We start from the raw sequence: 20,763 nt of genomic DNA on the forward strand, positions 1-20,763 counted from the left end.
AGGTATTGGTAGCTATATTTTTCACTTTAGACGGAGCTAGCCTAGCTGTTCCCACCTGCTTCCAGTCTTATCCTGACTTTATTAGCTATTCATCTACAACATTATTTTAAATTCTATTTGAGATGCCGAGACTTTAAAAAAAATCAAGTACATTACAGGGAAATAAATTGATGTGGAAGACATCTAGCATTTCTTATTTAATGTAATATTGGAGCCAAAAAAAAAAGAAAAACTTCATAATTCAACTTGCTGCTTGCTTACTACAGAAAACTGTATATGTGCAACATTTTTGTACATTATGTAAAAAATATTTTTGTAACTTAGACTGCTTAAGAAGAAAACTGAGGGGCACTTGTTAACACTATGTGGTAAGTGAGGATATGCAAAAGTTACCTTATAGTTACAGTGTAACAATCTGAACTAGTGTTTCCTTATTCCCACCTTCTCCTCTGTCAGTTTTCCATCACCTCCACTCACTGAGAGCATAAAAAAACACATCCCTTCTTCCTGTGATAGTGCAGGTCACACCTCCTGGTTTGGAAGAGTGAGAGTGATTAAAAATGACAAGGAGACATGTCGAGTGTTATTCATCAAAGAGCTGCATCTCGCTCTGTATCAGAACCAGCCGGTCCACAGGGGGAACCAGGGCGGCTCCGCTCCCCTCCGGCCCCAATCCAGACCCCCGAAATGCTGATTCCCTCCCCCCTCACCCCCCTTCCCCTGACTACACGTCCAAGTGATTACACTACACCCCCCCCCCCCCAACACCTCGCTCACACACAAACACACACACACACGCTCAAAGGGGCTAATTAAGGCTTTAATATGCAAATGAGAGCCGCAGTAAATTACACAGCTGGCAAATATGCCTGTTTTTGCCTGAAAATACATCAGGAGTGCAGCGAGGAGTGTGTTGCTGCTGTTGTTGTTGTGTTTGCAGAGAGACAGGGGATTGCCCCCCCCCCCAAGCAACCCCAGCTCCCGCCCACCCCCCCCACCCCCTCTCGTCTGCTGGAAAGATTCATCCAGCTTTGTCCCTTTCAGAGGTATCAGGAGGAAAAGTCAACCCTCTACACAAGTAATGCTGCATTTTAGTGAGGGACACGACGAGAATTGAGTGGCTTTGCATGTTAATGTACTGTAGACTGATATATGAAGCTGATATCTACTAGTCTGTGAGGTCCAGCTGTGATTTGATGGAGTGACAACAGTCTGGAAAGCCTATCATGACACTTAATTTTATTTACTTATTAAACTGGTCAACTAGGGTTTCTAAAAATTCTTCATTTAAGAGACTAAAACATTATTTATCTATCCCAATATAATGAAGGTGAATGGAGTTTCATTTATGGGGCTCTGAGCATTGAAAAATATTTGGAGTTTTACAAACCTGGGGGTAAGGCGGGATTACGAAGGCAGCAAAGTGGAGAAATGATTTACAGTAAGGTCACTGTCACAGGTCACAGTAATGTTACTGTTGAATGAACTTTTCAATCCTTAGAAGACCACAAATGATATTCCATTCACTTTAATTTCATTGGGTTTGAGACAGAAATCTCAGAATGAAATTTTGGTGAACTGTCCCCTTAAAATTTGAATATTTAATTATTGGAATATATTTTTAATATTTCTAGAAAAATTTCTAGAAATAGAGCACCCATGGTCATGCAAGTATGGTATCATCCAGCTGTTGCGCTCCCCATTACTTCAGTGAAGATGCTACTGATGATGCTACTGTATGTCAGGTTGTAATATACTTCAGCTATGGTTCATATAGATTTTAACCAGGTGTTTGTACTGCATGCAATCACTGCTCATACCACATGTTGGTCGAAATGTTTTGCTGTGGTCCGGTCCACATTTAAAAGCTTGGGAGCCATTCAGATACACCTCATCTCAAAATATAAATGCCTTTTTTGAGTGTTTTTATACTACAAGAGAACATAATTTAATCATGGATTAAATGCGGGAAGTGTTAATTCAGTGAAAACTCCCCTAAAAGGTGAATTTGCTCATGTTACATCATCATAAATCAGATGTTCTTTGGTGGTTCACTTGGTTAAATAGTTGTTAAAAATAGTCCTCTCTTTGTGCTCTCTGAACTATGTGAGCTGTATTCTGTGGTCTGGTTCCAGTAGGTGACTGGCTGATCTGGTAGCAATGTGAACCCTGGTCCCCCCCGGCTGCTCGGAGCCGATCCCAGCTGCCCTCTGAGGCGTTGCTGGGAGGTTTGTTCTGCCTGGTTGCTGTTGTCTGCCTACGTACTCTATTCCCCAGAGCACCGGTGTCATCATGATGCGAGCTGAAACCTGAGTGCCGACTACATGCATGGTCAGGCCGTCCTGTCACCTACCCACCCTACTGGGACTGACCGTGACAGGAAGGGTGCCTGAAAACATACCCAGAGACCTCTTTGTTTCATGCTGTTCCTAAAATAAGAATCCACACTCCTTCAAACGGTGCCCTCTGCGCTGTACATTCCCACAGCAATCTCTCCACAGACCCATACCAACACATGTATCTTTTCTCAGATGTCTCTCTCCTCTCACGTTTATCGCAATGTCTTCAAAAACCAGGAAACTCAGCCGAGGTGTCTACATTGTTGGATAAAATAAAGACCGACCACAGCTGATCTTTTCACTGTCATTTATCAAGAGCCAAGCAGATTTCCATGTTTTTTTATGGCCATTCAAAGCTCGCTACAACCTTTATGTGAACATTACATCACAAAAACTGCTTGGAGTGAAGGGCTGATAGTAACCTCTGAAGTTATGCTCAGCACAGCAGGGAGTGGGGAGTGACAATACTAACTTCTCCCCTCTGGGAAGGTAGATACAGAGCCTACAAGTGGAAGGCTGGGAGTGTGCGGCAGGCTCGAGTGCATAGCTTGTAAGCTTCACTACATATGTTGAGACATTTCACACAGAACCAAAAATGTCAACCTGCTGGTGGCACTAAATGAGCAGTCAGACATTCTGGGAACCATGAATGTTTGTACAAAACTCTGTGCCAATCCTTCTTGTAGATGCCAAGATAATTCCCTGAATAATTGAAAACACTGATTGGTGGCACTACAGGAAAGGTCAGATCACCAATGTCTGTGAATTCATCCTCTGGGGACCTTGAACATCTGTACCAAATTTCATGGCGATCCATCCATCAGTTGCTAAAATATTTTAGTTTGGACCAATGTAGTGAATTGATGGACCGTAAACCAGTAGAGTGACTGACTTTGCTATCCCTAGAGCCATGCCAATAGTGTGGCTAAAAATATTGATAATACTTTACTTGCCAGGGTGCAAAATGTTTTGCAGATACAATATGTTCAATATGAACATTTGGTGTTGGGAGTGGACTGTTTGCATATATGTTGAATATACTCTTTATATTGGATGCAATCAAGTCATAAAACCTTTATCAGACTAGTGTTGGTTAGTTTTAACTAACCAATCAAATCAAAGCACATGTAACTAAGATCTGGGCTGAAAAATAGTCAACTAGTCCTTTAATACAGTGTAATTAGTGCTATATCAAATGACGTTTGCTGAATCATTGACATACAGTGTTGTCGACATGAACAGACAGTTCAGAGGAGGAGGCACGAGAATGACTGTAGATGTTCCATGAGAAGCTTTGCATCTAAAAACACAACTAATACAATACAAATTCATAAAGAAGTTTACTGTATACATCCATTGTTCATTTTTCTTAGCAATGGCACTTCATATATAAAGAGCCTCTGCATTGACACCAAAGTGGACAATCACTCTGGGGCCTCACTATGTGGCAATGTGGTTATTAGATGAACTGCAATTTTGCCGGGGAATATGCACCATGGTGAGGGCTTTAAGGTAGATTTACCTCATCTCAGGCCTGACTTGCAGAAGGGCCCTAGCTTTTAATTATTCCAGTTGATATTGCATGGCGTGTACTCCTAAATAAATGTATACTTAATCAAATAAACACAAGCTGACACACAACAAAGCTGGGAGGGGATTTCTGGCAAGTACTTCCAAGGTGCATGGAGAAGGAAAAGAAGAGGTCAAAACTCCAGCAACACTTATATAAAGAACATCTTAACTATGAGACCAGAGTTGCAGATTTGACCTCTACATACCAATGCTGGGGCAGGGTACTGGTTGGTTTCTGGAGTTGGGTACTTATATGCAACAGGAACAGGGGGTTTAATGAGGGCCTACAACTCTATGGCTCCTTAATGGGTTAATCCAGCTCTGCAGCAGCTGATTGTGTTATGAACTAGATAACTATTGTAACCCAAGGTGACGACTGGTTGTTCTCTTTAAGCTGACACAGAATTTCATGTACATCTTAGTATGTACAGTACATACCGTAGTTAAACTGAAAGGTTCAGTAGAGGAGCTGTTTCTGTAAGTATTTTAGGTGTCATGTGTAGATGCATGGTTTAACAAATTATAAATAAAGTTGAATAAAATGACTTCACCCTTTAAATATAAAAATACTTTTTTGTCCTTTTGGCTTTCTCTCAATATACTACAATTGCTCCTGTTGTCCCCCTCCACAGGACCACCCAAACAAGCTACTGAAGATCCTTCCTGTTGTCTTTCCTTCCTACACACACACACACACACACACACAAACACCATGCTGTTGTAATTATCACTCAGTGAGACAACCACTCTCTAACAGCTACACCTTGCTGACATGCGACATTCAGGAGAGGACACTCTCCAGCGTTATCACGGAACTTCTCTGCTGGAGAACAGCTGACAGGACACTCACGTTGACCAAATCCAAAGCCAAATATTTAAGCATCAAACAGGTAAACAGAGTGCCGAGGTTTCCCTCGTCCGACCTGCGATTAAGAGAGCGTCAGGCAGGGGGAAGTTTAGTTCATTAGCTGGGTTGACAGAGTCCCCTGATAAGGATGTATAAACAACTCCACCTTGCAATGGCTACAGAGAGAACTTGCCCCTCAGAAAGGCTGCTTTCCACTAGGGCCAGGGTGCATGAATATTTCAGATGGGTAAATAATTAATAATTAACAGCAAACAGGCCAGTGATCAAATGGAGCAGCGTGGCAACAGACATGAAAAATCAGACTCTTGTAAACAAAGACGAGAGGACCCAGATTTCCTCCCCTCTTGCCACCTTCTTTTCTCGCCTTTTAAATATGCGCATCTTCAATCACCCCCCGCATCGTGGTAAAACCACACACATACAAAAGGCACATGTATGAACACACAAACTCTATATCAGCGACTCTGTCAAACACACTCAAAGTGCTGCCATAACCCCCTCCGTCACTCACTCACATTCATACCCACACTTATTTTCCTTCAGAAGAATGAAATTTTCACGTATTCCTTGGCGACCCGGGGAATGTGACTGAGCGAGAACACTTGATCTGGCCACCCGCTGTTTTCTGATGGAAAGATTTGCTTTTTAATACAATCGTCACTCCTCCCACCTGGATATGCCACGCCAAGACAAATCCCAGCTGTGTGACTCCAAAACCTGACAGAGCTTAAAAATTCCCTTATTACCATTCCCTTAAAATACCGAGCCACACTAACTCCCAACAATGGTGGAAATGCTAATCACGTCTCTCGGCGGCTTAGAGGAGCATGAAAACAGAGCCGCCAATATGGAGGCTTTGGTGCATGTGCAAAGTGAGGAAGAAGAAGGAGAAGAAGAAGTCCCAGCTTTAATGACACACACAAGCATCATGGCTCTTAAAAGCTGCTTCTCCAAAATCTGGCACATCTTGCTGCTTGACTTTAGCCAGAGGAGACATTTCATAAAAATCAGACTTAATCGTGTAAACAACACGCAGACAAACAGAAAACCACTGCAAACAAAAATAAAACAACTTTGGAAGCTGTGCACGGATCGCCTTCAGAGTTAATTTTAAAGTAAGCATTCCGTTCCTTGGAGATTTTAATTAATGCTTTAATATGCAAATAAGTTAGCAGAGATAAAATCATGACAAACAGATGGCAAGTGTGGGTAATTATTTTGTGAATCCAGCAGGGGCATGTATTAAAGTTATGGCATCGTTTTCCTCGGGCCTCTGCAGCCATGGAAGGTAGAGAGAAAAAAAAAACAAGTATCACTGATGAACTGAGACATGAATGACTTACTTGTGTCTCCAAGTGACAAATCTGTGACCACAGTGAGTCAATATACCACAAAAGACAAGATGCTACGAATAAATAATCTTGAAATCACCAATATCCCTTCATTCTTAATTAGAAGGAAAATTTTAATGGAAGCACCAGTAGTCCTTTGAGGTTGTGCAGAGCTGAAGTACAAAGTGTTTCATTTGAAAGACTATGACAGCACCACCAGTAGCTTGTACTGTTAACACCAGGCAGGATGGAAGTCAATAACCTGCTGTTATACAGCATAAACCAATATAAGCAGGGAAATGTTTTCACACACTTAAGTAATCCAGCTGATGAAGCAATGTTGATCGAAAGAACATGTCTGAGAACATGTGAAATTAAATTATTTTGGAGTTATGAGCCCTGTTATGTACTAAAGGCTCAGTCAGTCAACTAAGAAGAGAATAACTATCATACTATTGACTATTAAACTAAAGTAACTACTGAAACAACCATTACAACGCACTACTACAATGCCGTTGGACTCTCAATGGACACAAAAAGTGAGTCAGAAAATCTAAATAAGTGCAGCAGCCTTATCTTACCTAATTTGGTTTAGAGATTCTGGTGTGTTATTCTAGTAGCAGTTAGTGTAGCCTGGAGCTGCTGGACTCCAGCAGAGATGAGGAGCTACAGAGGTCTGGTAACTTCACTTCTTTCTAACTCCACACACCCAGATTTTTTTACTTTTCAAACTTGTAGTCTTCAGACCCAACTGATGCTGACTCAAGTGACATTACTTGAGGTAATTAACAGATTTCACACAGCTCCCTCTGGAGACACAAAAAGTTTTATACTACTTTTACACATATGCAGTAGTACTCCCCTACACCTGGAAACACATGCTTATGTGTAAAATCACTGTAAAATACCATTTTAAGACCAAGACCATTAAGATCTGTAACTATAGTCTAATTATAGCTGCACCTACCTGCTCCTGTGGGGGTATGTAGTCCAAATCCAGGCGAGCAAGAGACTGGTTCATCCTCAGGGCCAGACACAAGGCCATCAGGCCTCCAAGCTTCACCTCATTCTGGCGGACGTCCAGTTGCTGAATCTGACGACTCTCAGCAAGGAACTCAGCCAATGCAACAGCACCTTCACCAAATAAAACGTTTAACAACAGAAGGTCAGCAGGCTAGCTTAGTATGTCACTTGGTTAGATACCTTAAATGACCTACTTTAGACTGCATTTCTTACTAGGATAGGTATAACTCCATAACATTTCATTTACCCTCCTAACCCTGTCACTGGGCTTTGGTTTAAAGCTAACTTAACCAGAAACATCTATGGTTTGGCTTCACACATTGAGACTCAGGCATTAAGGTAAATGTTGCATCCAGAACAGCTCTGCCTCAGAGGGATGTTTCTAAAACTAAAATTTAAATCAAATTCAACATTAAAGCTCCGCTAACCAATATTTCTTTATTAAGAATGGGTGAACTGACAATGTGTAGTTGGAGTGAAAACCCACAGTTTTTACCTGACTCCGTAGGTCCCCTTAGGAGAATTTTAGCATGTTTCAGTTCATTGTTCTGTTTTTATGGCTTGCAATTTTATTGTTTTGATTCAGTCTCACAGCTCTCATCAGTGTCGTTTCCAACAGCAGCAGGCAGCTTTTCAGCAATAAAGCTTTGATAAAACCCCCTGTAAGTTACGCAACCAGCACCAAACTGTGGCCAAAGTTAGCAACTAACTGGTGAACATAGTGGAAAATTTAGCAGCAAAAAGCCTGACATTTTTCTCAGGAATTGATGAAGACCAAAACAGAGCTAAAAGGCCAGTGAATATTGGACTTACATTCGCCAGATGGCCTGAAACTTCAAATAAATGCTAACATAGTTCTGTCTGCTGGATGTGTAAATAGGCGAGTGTTTGCTAACATGTTTCCCATGCTTTATGGGTGATAGGTGATTATACTGTAGGTCATTGATGTATTTACAGGTTGGTGCACTGCCCCCCCAGCCAAAATAGCAATTAAAATCAAATATTAAATGTTAATTATTCTACTGGGCCTCATCTTGACAAAATGATCTTACTTTGTTTACTTTATTTCTAACTCCAAAAATGTTGTGACACTGTAAAAGAGATGCTGTATATGGTGTACCTTCACAAGTGATGTTGGCTTGGGCCAGGCCCAGCTGCAGCACTGAGCTGTTCAGCATCAGAGGCTCCCTGATTACCTGGATCCCCTCATTCCCCAGGAGGTTCTCTCCCAGATCCAGGACCTGCAAGACCTTCAGCACTGGCTGCAACACAAGGATCCTGTGGTCACATTGACTGACATTCATCTCAGCTCTTATGTGGGTCCAAACACTATTCAAACTGGATCCAGGGACTTTTTGTACTGATAAAACCTGAAGAATTAGGGGTGCCCTTGTGGCTTAATGGTTAAGGTGCATATACAGTTCCACAGCTCAACTCCTGGCCGAGGGACCCTTGTTGCATGTCATACCTCTATCTCTCTCTCCCTGTGTTTCCTGTCTCTTATGTCTCCTACACTGACTGTCACATAAAGGCAAAAAAACCCCCAACAAAAAATAATCTTTAAAAACTGAAGAATTTTAATCACTGTTTATGAATCTTTACCCAACAATGAATCTTTGGTTCACTCTGTCTTCTGTGCAGTGTGCTACATTCAGTGTGCAAGTGAGTGTGGAAAGGCTGAGAAGTTTTAATGATCATTATTATTATGCGGTGATTATTATTCCTTCTCAAAATGTTTCCTCTCATGTTAAATGCTCAGAACTTTTGTTTCCACTCTCCAGAGCCACATTAGCATTGAAGGTTGATTAGTTGGCGCATAAAGCTGGGGGTGTCTGGGGCACGAGGGGCCCATGTTGCCCAACAGCTTGAAGAGGAACGCGCCACCCACTCCTTGGTTGCCCCCTCGCCTCGCCACCCTTGTTAAACTCCTCTGGTCACTGCTCTGAAGAGAGGGAGCGCGGGGGCGGAAAGGAAGCCAGGAAGGCAACCGACAGACCCGGAGAGCGTCTTCTTCTGAGTTAATTTGCACCGCGGTGACAACAAACACACTCGAGAGGGTCCCCCCCCCCCCCCCCCCTTTTCCTTGCTGAGTCGCGGCACACAGAGGCACCGCCACATCCAACGCGTGGCGAGAAGCTTCTCCGGTGAAGAGGGGAGGAGGAGAGGGAGGAAGAGCATCTCCAATGGATATGCACGAGGGATAATACCAGACAATTAAAGAGGCGACTGCGTGGTTGAGAGTGTGTGAGAGTCAAGCATGGTTGAAGCCTGTCAAACGTAAACCACGGGAGGGTTGGAGTGAGAAGTTTGATGGGGGTAGGAGTGTGAAAGCACCAAAAAACACAGTATGCTTTCACACATGACATGCTGGCTTTAAACAAAAAAACAGCGGAAGCACGCAAAGTTTGAAAGAACAAGGGCCCCGCATGACATATTCACCTTAGAATAATCATTTTAAAAATTTGAACAAAGAGAGGGAACTCTACAACTCAAATATTAAGTGGATTTTGGCCCAGATCTGCCCCCCTTGTCTTAGTCCTTCAAGAGACAAGACAACAAGCCAGGAGGGCAGAGAGGAAAAGCAGATACACCAACCAGAAAGGTTAATAACAGCTCTCCTCCTCATCATATTCGACACGACCAGCTACGAGTCTAATTATCATTATTATGGCCTGCAAGGACATCTACTTATCCCTGTGACTGGCAGGCCACATGCGCACCCCTCCTTAACACACATCTATTATTTAATCAAACTGTTCCTTCTTTTGGTTGCACTGGAGGAGACAGGGGAAGTCTGTGTGTGTGTGTGTGTGTGTGTGTGTGAGTGTGCAAGGCAGGCCTTTAATTTCTAGCATTTTGACTTCCACAATCGCCACTCACATGACAGGAAGGTGCAGTTTATGCTGCCAATCAGGCGGAAGGAGTGCATGTTATTAGGACTGTACAATGAAACGTGTGGAGGCGGGACGTTTTCAGAAGGGGGATTTTCTGGATGAGGCCCTACACTCTTCATTTCCTCAATACTGGGTAAAGGAAAGCAGGTATGAGTTGGACTAAAGCATCTGAGGAAGTTTAGCTCATGTAGCATGAAGCTAACAGGGCTGTTTGTCACTTCATGGTCAGAAATGGATCCATATCCAGAAAATAAGCTATTTTCTCCACACTGTAAGATTGGAAATGGAAAATCTGAAGTGCCAGTGTATTGTCATTGAGCATTTGGCCAGCTGGGTATATAAAGCAGGCTTAAGCTCTCTTTTTTTTTTTTTTCATTCTTCACACAACTATCTCTGTCATTTCACTGTGATCCCCATTTGTATGATTCAACACTTCATGACTACAAAAACGGACAAAAGACAGAGAGCTCGGAGAGATTGGGGGGCATAGTGGGATGCAGGCATTTCACGTCACCTTCAAGTGTGGCCATTCAGAACAGGTATAAACAATTCTGCCTTTAGATGTGTTCAGACAACACATTGTATGACCTAGTCAGTTTGAAGCATAGCGTTTAGTGTTCACAGTTTCTGCTGAACCTTTTGCAGTGCTGGAAGTAAGGAGAGGAAAAGTATCCAAAGACAAAAAACGGGCTCCAGCACTTAATGCATGGATCCAAACTACTACTTGAAGAACCCTAATATACACCAAAGGAACCCTCTACATAAACATTAAGTCTCTGAATATGTGGACGATCCACAAGTACAAACTCTTTTTTGAAACAAGTGTCAATTTTGGGAAATGCTGTTCATCAAAGACTGTGAAAAAACAGAAATCTTGAATAATCATATAAGATACTTTCTGTTTTTTTAAAATTACCATCCTTGTTTAAACATATGGAGTGAACAACATGACATACTGTTGAGAAAAGCTGTGTTGCAAGGCTGGATTTTCAGTTATTTATGTATTTCTGGAACAGAACCCCTAAGTTTTTTCACGTCAGCTCTCTATTAGAGCACGTACCTTTAGTGCACCATGTAAGGGCCTACTTCCTCCAATCATAAGAGTGCAGAATCATTCAATGGTTACTTTTCCCCTGGATTTACAAGTAACTCACTTATTTTAGGAATGAGTAATGATGGCCTGTGGTATAGGTTAGATGTTAGCAAACATATTTGATCACCCTACCACAGCTAAAGTTAGTAGCACTAACATGACTATGTGTAGAATGGGCGTGTGCAATGAGCCGACGTCAGCTCATCAGCAAGGTAGAAAAAACCAGTTGTAAATGAAGCATTCAGAGCAGGCCTGGCTTTTGACTTGCCTTCAAATAAAATGACTCTTCTTTAGCATTGGAATGTGTTTATATGCTGACTGCTGGTATTATGCTCCTCACCAGAGCTTTGGCCAGATGGACCATGCCTTTTGCTGTGATCTGGTTGTTCTTCAGCAGTAAGATCTTCAGACCTGCCGTCTGCCACCTCAGACCATCACACAGCTCCTCCAAACCTGGATAATAATAAAAAAAAAAACAACAGCATTAATTTATGGTAATTAGCAGAACATGTTTAACTTTACTGCTTGCCTGAGCTTGTGTTTTTGCAAGCTAAATGACACTGACAGATGTTTAGTGGGAGTGTTGCTGCGGTGCCACTTTGGACTTGAGCTCCAGTAACTACAGAAGGTTGATATGTGCTTATAAGTATTATCGCTAATCATTAGTAAGATGTGTGTCACACTTTTACTGTCTGCAAACATTAGCTGTGCCTCCTGTTAACACAGTGTGATTGAAGTTCAGGAATGTTTTTCTGTTAACAAAACGATTTTGCCTCAAGCGAAAAGAATAATGTGACATTTGGGGAAATACATCCCTCTGCTTTCTCTGAGATGAGAAAATTGTCAAGAAATAGTTTCACCATGAAACTAAATTGTTGTTTTTATTTTTCCGTTTGTGTACATCACACAACAAACCAGCAACATCTTAATTAGTGAGCTTTAAAGGTGTAGGTTAATAAATTTGTGAACTTTGAACTCTTTGTTCACTTTGTTCCCGGAAAGAAAGCTTATAACTTACCCAAACATATTTCCCCATATATCTTTCCCAACATGTTGAATTAGTCTTTTTAAGGTCCAGTCATAAGAATCCAGTCTAAATGATTGAGTTTATCTGCAATTCACACTTTAATCACAAAGGGTGACATATCAAAAAAGGAGTGTTTCCATTGGCTGAGTGTATACAATTGTGAACTCTTTCTGAGTGAGATGAAAAGATTGACATCAATTTCATATCTGTGTGTTAAATAAGGAGCTGGTGTCAGGTAACCCTAGCTTAGCATAAAGACTGGTAGCAGGAGGAAACAGCTAAAGTTCAAAAATACAGCTATAAACACCTCTTTTTCCTCTTTTATGGCCTGCTCTTTCTCCAACTTATTATTAGATCTCTTTTTCTTTGTTATTTTATTCCTGCATCATTCAGCACTCACCACTTCATACCTTTGCACTGTGCAGCTTTGAGTAAATATGCGTGTTTGTTCTGTTACAAAGGAGAGCATCTTACCAGCATCTGCTACAGCATTGTTGCTAAGCTCCAGCATCTGTAAAGTGGTGTTGTAGCGTAGCAGGTCACCTATCTGCAGGGCGTCCTGGTAGCTGTTCAGCAGGTTGCTGGTAAGGTGGAGCTCTTGCAGAGCCCTGTTTGACTTCAGCGCACCAACTACAGGCAGCAACAAAAAGAACAAAAAAGAGAATACTCAAAATATCAGGAACAGGGCCCAAAGTTATTAGCAGTTACCGCTATTGGATACTGTAGTCCAGGAGGCTTTTTTTGTTTTTAGTTGGACTCAGAGACAAGCTTTTGAAATTATTTATGTAAAACTGCTGAAGTTCATTTGGAAAGCTTTACAGGTCTTGCACTATTTGCCCTAATATACTTTTTAAAATCAAACTCCACGCTGGTTAGCATGAGCCATACCATAACGACCAAAATTATGACATTAAGACCCAGGTTAAAATACCTGAATTATAACAGCTGAACAGTGATTTTTGGAAGTTATTCTGAGTTCTAAGCTTCTTCTCCTGACCTCAGTTATGCAGTATTTGTTGGTGGGAAGCCAGTTGGGGAACAAGCCCTTGTCTAGTGACTACTACTGTTTGGTCAAAGCACCTGCATGTAGGAGGGTGGAACCAGAGGGGATAATGTGAAACTTCCACGTTATGCACAACCGGTGAAGCTCTCAGAAGGTGACACAATCAGAGGAGGCACATGACTGTCTACAACCTCCTCAGAAGGAGGAGTAGGACTATAAGGAAATTTACTATTCCAACTTTGGATGCACACCTTCTCACCCAGTTGAGATATATAGATGTTTTCAAATTGATATTAGATATATGATCCATTGTACTTGTATGTCCTCTGAGCAACATCGATCCTCCAGGTTGTAACTGTGATAGACTGTTGGTGAGTGAACTTGAGCATGAAAATGAGAGCACAGCAGGAATTGCCGCCTCCTGCAATTACTCCAGTAAAGATCAAGTGGCACTCCTTTGCCTTTCTAACATGAACAAACCATTGTTGGAGCCAGAGTTGTAACTCCCCAGCACAGGAGATCTTACAAAACACCTGTCAAATTTCAAGACCCTCTCTAAAAAATGTCAGAATATACACCATTGTTAGAATCTTTTCATTACAGCATTTTATCACAGCTTTCTTCAGTGCCTTGTATTTATGTGTAACGGTAAAGTGTGTGGTGTGGGCATCTCCTGTGTATTTGTGTACTGTGTACTGTACTACGTGTCCGTGTTGCCTGGGCTCTCGCTGCCCTTGCATCCAGATCGATGCTGCAGATTTGATCAAGCCTATTGGGCTGCATGTGGAATGCCAACATTGTCATCAGGCACAGTGGGAACCAAATGGTGGAATCGGTAGGATTGATCCGGTCGACTCCACCGCGAGCGCCCAATCCCGCAATCAGAGGCCCCTCCGATCGAAGGCAATGATCCTCAGCCGGGACCCCCCGCCGGGACGGAAGGGGTGGTGGTGGCAGGCTCAGCAAAGGCAGAGAGCGTGGGGTGGGAACAGAGCGCAGGAGGAGGGGGGGGGGTTGTGAGACCCTAAAATATCAAAGAGATCCAGGAAGCAACTGAAAATGTTAGAGGAGCAAGTTGCTGTCTGGAAGAGTGGGCAGCATACTGTGTCCATTTGGGTCTTTCTCTGCTCCCAGCTGAGAGGAGATGCGAGGCTGTGTTCACTGCTTTCTTTTTGTCCCGAAGAAAAGTCAGACACAGAGATTGTTTTACTAGGACATCTGATCATGCAGTAGAATTAGAACAGCCTTTTATTATAATCCTCACTGGGTTATGTAATATGAAAACAACTACAAGAAAGTAAAAGAAAATGATTATTTTCAGAAATAATTTTTGTGTGTAATGTATTTTTTAGCTAAACCACCATCTAGCTCAAGCCTAATGTGAACTACCCCTGTTGCACATGTCTATCCATATGTTTGTGTGTGTTTGTGTGTGTGTGTGTTTGTGTGTGTGTGTGTATGTGTGTGCGCATCAGTCCATCCATGAACACCACTCTACCCCCCTCTGAGTGTTGCGTTCTCCAGCGGTGAGTGTATTTATGTGTGTGTGTATACTCATCCAGTGCTGTAATGGTACTTCTCCATCGCCACTGATACTGTTCAGAAATACAACAGCAGCCAATCAATGAAGGTCAGAGAAGTTGGACGTTTGCTGAAGTCGCTGCGTTTTCTTATTTTAAATATTTCAAATGACACTTTAATAATTTGTATGTATCAAAACAAAATGAAGTCCCATTTGGCTGGGATTAATATTACAGGGGGAGGTGAGGAATGAAATATTCTCTGTGCTCCTCACTAATTTAACTCGTCCTTTCATGTGGTGTTTTAGTCCATGTCTGTTAGATGGACATCCAGCACAACAGAACCCAAAGAGAAAGCCAAAATCCTTCCCAAGGGGGTGCTGAAGAGTTGAAAATGTGACAAAGATACTGCATGAGGTGAAGAAGAGTCAAAAATCCTTCTTGTAATCATAACTCAATCAGTCAGAACACACAGATATGACACATATATTGATATCATTCAGTGTGACTGACACAATAATCCTAAAAAAAGAGGCTTCAGAACTTGCCTGAGAATCATTACGTTTTTAAGTTTCTTCAGTATCAAAGTAATCCAATGATACCTGTCTGTATATCCATGGGCACACTGCAAATAGGAGCTGCTAATAGATAATTCAGCAGACTTTTAATGGGGCCAATTTGCCAAAATGTAAACAAATATCAGCTAAAAACAGGGCTCAAAAGAGAAGACCAGTGCCTGTAGCTGAATTAATTGAGCTTTTATGAGGTCTTGCTCTCCCGGTGGTTTTATTTTTTTTCATATTTGTCATATTTGTACTCAGAATGTTGCTGTGTTAGAATGTTTCCACCCATCAGATTAGCAAAAACATTTTTATGGAAGAAGGACAAGCAGCTCTTCCAGCAAAAAGATCCACTTTATAAGACAAGACATCAGTGCGGATGGTATTTAAATTACAGGAGGACCAGCGAGTTCACTGAAAAGCAGTAGGTCATTGCAGCTGTAATTACCACTGGACTGGGGGTGAAAAATTACCCACATACACAGACACACAGGCTAGATTAAACTCAGTGACCAGGGCAGGTGATGTTAAAATCACTCCACCTCCTAAAGAAAAATAAATCCTGTCCGAATGGGGCTTAATGTGCCTATGCTATAAGCATAAGTGTAGGCATGTATTTAACAAGTATGTAATTGTATAGAGATCATATAAAAGTGTGCATATCTAAGGTTATATCTTTGTTCAAGAGACAATACATGGCTACAAAATGTGTATGTGTATGTGTGTGTGTGTGTCTGTCCTGGCTGCCAGAGCCTTTATAGATGTGTGCAGCGGTGTGTAAAGTGACAGGTAAGAGATTAGGCCTCTAATCCGGGTCCAGGCCTGCAGAGACGGTCACAGGTCAAAATCTGGTCCTGCTGGCCACAGGACACACACACACACACACACATACACTAACACACCCATGCACACACCAAGCACATTTACACATGCACATACACACACATGAATTCTGTCCACACTTGCATACTCAAAACATTCAAACACAAATGTGGTCTCAGTGTATCATGAGTGAGAACAAACACACTGTGGCGTGAGTAGTGTGTGTGTGTGTGCGTCATACCCAGTGTGTATAGTGGCATGCCGCTGAGCTGGGCATTGTGAAGGTGCAGCACTGTGAGCCGGCTGGTCAGCAGGGCTTTAGATAGAGACTGGGCCGGATAGTCAACCACGGGCACATTACACACATCCAGTCTGGATAGACGCACACTCTGAAACAAAACACACATTGTACAGTTTACAGAAAAATGCACAGGACACAAAGACAACTCAGAAAGTCTAATCTGCCCCAAAATAGAGAAAGAACAAGGAAAGATGATAAATGATGGAAGAAAAAGCTGTCGAACACTCAGCCTGTCTGTCCTCCCTGACATCACACTCACCAACACTCACCAATAACTGGGAGGAAGAAGAAAACCAGCCGGAGTGACAGGAGTCCATACTGCAGGATGATGTGGAGGGTTGGTTGGGGCAGATATAGGGCATCTTGGATAAGGGTTTGGGATAGTGTTAGTGGGACATGTGGGGGTTTTGATTGGTGTAGAATGGTACTGGTCATGGGCATTGCACTGTAGCCCCAAAGATTTTGTCTTTAGCCCCGAATATTTCTCCACTTTGAGCAGTTTGTCACTATGTTGTAATTATTGTATTTTCCATCATGCAGGCCTAGTAATAATGGTAGTAGGTATCTGATATTACACTCATTTTGGTTGAAGACATTTGAGTTGGGAAAAAAAAACATAGTTATATAGTTGCTTAATTAACCCAGCATTACCCCAGAATCTGAAAACAAACTGATTTAATCTGAATATTGTAAAATCTGTTAAATAACATCATAATCTTTAGCTTCCGTTTGCTTTTAGCGGCATGTTATAGAATTTTAAGCTCAGTGAGTGGATGTTTCTTTCCCAAATGCACCCTGGGAGTTGTACCCCAAAGTTTTTGTGTACACAGGCTTGTACCTTTGTTTTTTGTTTTTTTATCAAAGAAGCATATTTTGTACTGTACTGCTGATGCAAAAAAAGTGCTCCAAATGCAAGTCCCATTGTCTATGGGAAGGATGAATGGGATTTTTGCAACTCTACATAGAACTTTCCAGTACAAGTAGTCAATTGATGCCAGCTCAGTGAATCATGTGGCCCTTGTTATGTATGTTACTTTACTGGCACAAAACACAAAAAAGAACAAAAACAAAAATCAAACAAACAAAAATGTTATATGCAGTCAAGTACTGGCCTGGCTTGATAACAGCACTGCAGCTGTTGTATTACTCTGCTATTTTTATATGGACTGTTTTATGCTTTACCCTAATAATAGTAGTAGCCTCAATAAGTAAGAATTAATTGTAACAGCTATTACGTTTTTAACATATTTTTAAATGTTGGTTTGAAGTCCTAATTGCACTGTGCTGCAATGCTTCTTATTTTATTGTGTTTGCCCCAGTTCCAATATTAAATTTGTTTACATTCAGTGAAATAAAATTAAAGGGCAACTCAGTGGCTAACAATAGGAAAGTCCTGGGTTTGAATCAAGAAAAGATTACTATTCCACTGTGTCAGCCAACCTGCTTCATCAAATGAGCGAGGGCCCTCCAACCGGAGTCCACTGACAGGTGGAATGGATAGATGTAAATAAACTGAATGTAAATTGGTCAATGTGTGGACTGTGACCTGATGTCTAGACAGAATTTGGGCCTTCTAACTATACCAGTTGGGAACCATTGGTTTAGGTTGGCTAAGGTTAGAGAAAGATGGTGGTTAAGGTTATATATTTTAAAAGTCAACTTGTTACATCTCATGCTTCAAGTAATGTAGATTTAGAAAGCGGAACAGCTTGGAGAGCAATTGTGACTAACTGGCACTAGCATGTGGTGGCTGGCTAATATTTCAGTGGTTAGTTTCCCAGCTACTAGCCCTGTGACATACAGTCTAAGGTGGTCATGATGTCACTGCTCCAGCACCATCTATTTCACAAGGATGCGTAAAAAAACTGGTGCTGCTTTTTGTGAAGGAAAATACATTTACCATCGACATTTACTCATTTTATTTGTATGTTGACAACTGAGTTATTACAACTTAGTTGTAGGTCGTTTGTATGTCACTTAGGACAAAAGCATCTGCCAAATGAATAAATGTAATGTAATATTTAAATGTGTGTTGTCATCCATGGTTAAATTTCAATTTGGTTGTCCACAATCAATTCTTGCAATGTCCACATCAGACAGTCAATTTTGCCAGTTTGACAGATGTCAGTCCTCTTTACTAGCATCAAATTACAATGCCTGACTGAAGATACTCAAAGAGAACAGAGTGAGAAACTGAAAGGTGTATTCAGACAAAATGCAAAGCACCTTGCCACATTTGTGTGTATTTGACTGCTGGACTGTTTATTTGCCCTAAGCAGCCAAATTACCAACTGTATGTTAGCTGAAAGCTAGCTAGCAACCGATGTATCAACCGTGTATGTGTTTGTGTTCAGCTCAGCCTCCGAATGAACTCAGAACTCACCAGGAACTCCAGTTCTGTCAGTTATTCCCTCCAATCTTTCTACTTTTTCCTCTTGTCTACGTTTATGAAGCACATTCATGAAGTGCATATTTTAATTTTTTTATCTTGCACAGACACGTATTCCTGTCAGTCAATTTGCATTGACTTTGTATGAAATCACTCTTACAATTCGCTTCGCGTTCTGTCTTAACACACAGTAAAAGTTGTTTATTTCAAGAAACCAACTACATGATGGTTGAGAGTCCTCACATTGTTGCCTTCATCCTGTCCTGCTCTGAACACACAGATGCTAAAGTCAGTCAGTGGTAACATTCGGAATGAGACTGATTGTTTCTCACCTCACAGCTAATCAGTTATGCCTGCTAATGCTATCCATGTTGCTGCTGTAATGCAATATGTGTGCGTGTACTGATGTGTTTATGCTATATGCGTAGTGGGAGAAGTTCTCACCCTGTTTTCTCTGCCCTGCATCTTCAATCCATGTAATGTGCAACAAACTCACTTTCTACAATGTCCATTATCCCCTGGAGAAAGCCTACAAGAAAAGATTACTATTCCACTGCGTCAGCCAACCTGCTTTATCAAATGAGCGAGGGCCCTCCAACCCGATGTTCCCATACTGCTGTTGTCAGAAATGTCAAGATGGCTGGTAGATTCATAGTACAAAATCATATCCAGCAAGGACGAGGCTCCCTGGAAGAGAAAAAAAATAGTGAAGGGAAAAAATGAAGAAAGCAAGGCCCCAAATTTGACAGGAATGTTATGAAGTTCTTTTGGAAAGAAAAAAATAGTCTCTAATCTGATACAGAGGAAGGCCTGAATATGAAACTGTATTGGAATTGGAAGACGAAGATGAGGAAAATAAGTTTTGCTCATAAAACTCACATTTTCTTCCAGTTGGGCTGCCTGCAGATTGATGAAATCAAAGTGCAGCGATTTCAGGACGACTTCCAGAGCTTCACAGGAGCGGTGGTCTAATCGCTCACCTTGATAGAGGCAAGTAATCAAACGGAAGATAATTGGGAGGCTGTCTGCTAACAGGCAAAATTGCACGGCTGTAAATGTGCTTTATCCTTTTCTGAAATGAACATTTCAGCAAAAATCACAACTTCCTTTATAGGCAAAGTCTATTTGTGTGCATGTGTATGTTTTCTTTTAATAAAGTTGGGAGACTTAATCAGAAACAGAGAAAGAAAAATAATGATAACAGCTCCAGTTAGGAGGAACAGGACACAGTTTTTCATGATTGGACTCCCTAGACGTGAATGCTCAAGCGTCCATTGATTACTGACTGCCTGCAGAACATTGTAATCAATAAACTAACAAACTTGTATACACCAACTGAACTTCCTCTGAACGTCTGATTACTTTCAGATACTTTACCTCCAAAATCCTATTGAATATGGAACTAAATGAATGATTCTTATTTACCAGAATCCAGTGATGGAATGTAACTAAGTACATTTACTCAAGTACTGCACTGCAGTACAGATTTGAGGTACTTGGGTTTTTTTTTATGCTATTTTATATTTCTACTCCACTACATTTAAGTGTAAAATATGGTACTTTTTACTCCATTAGACTTAATTGACTGTTATAATTATTAGTTACTTTGCAGATTTTATATACAAAACATATGATCATCTTATTAAATATGATGTTATAGATGGAACATCTTAACATAATATTAAGTAGCTAAAAATGATCTCCCCCATACATCTACAATATGAAAATGTTACTTACATGTTAATACATCAGTTATAATAATGTATTATGTACTAATATGAACCTCACTTATCTATTGCTATTTCTACTCTATTTTATCACATTTTCTTGCAGTGTGATCAAATCTTTATACGTTTTATAGTGTTTTTTTCCCCCATTTTCCATTTATACTTTATATTTCTATGCATTTTTGAAATAGTAACACAAATGCACTTTTTTTTATATAGTTTTACATAATAACATAGTTGCACTATTGCATGGCACCTTTATTACATTCTGTTTTAATATTTGTCAACATATAT

At 41.1% G+C, this 20,763-nt stretch overlaps 1 protein-coding gene across 1 annotated transcript in view; it reads right to left on the minus strand.

Moving 5' to 3' along the window:
- si:dkey-288a3.2 (protein phosphatase 1 regulatory subunit 37) overlaps positions 1-20,763 on the minus strand; it is a 66,349-nt gene that overhangs the window by 26,604 nt on the left and 18,982 nt on the right. Inside the window, exons 4-10 of the mRNA XM_044375447.1 lie at positions 19,622-19,722; positions 19,310-19,429; positions 16,294-16,441; positions 12,622-12,777; positions 11,461-11,573; positions 8,254-8,395; positions 7,078-7,244 (exon numbers count right to left, since the gene is read on the minus strand). Coding sequence (XP_044231382.1) covers positions 7,078-7,244; positions 8,254-8,395; positions 11,461-11,573; positions 12,622-12,777; positions 16,294-16,441; positions 19,310-19,429; positions 19,622-19,722 — 947 coding nt within the window. The remainder of the gene's footprint in view (positions 1-7,077; positions 7,245-8,253; positions 8,396-11,460; positions 11,574-12,621; positions 12,778-16,293; positions 16,442-19,309; positions 19,430-19,621; positions 19,723-20,763) is intronic.

Source organism: Thunnus albacares, chromosome 15 (genome assembly GCF_914725855.1).
Source record: "Thunnus albacares chromosome 15, fThuAlb1.1, whole genome shotgun sequence".
Classification (NCBI taxonomy): Eukaryota; Metazoa; Chordata; class Actinopteri; order Scombriformes; family Scombridae; genus Thunnus; species Thunnus albacares.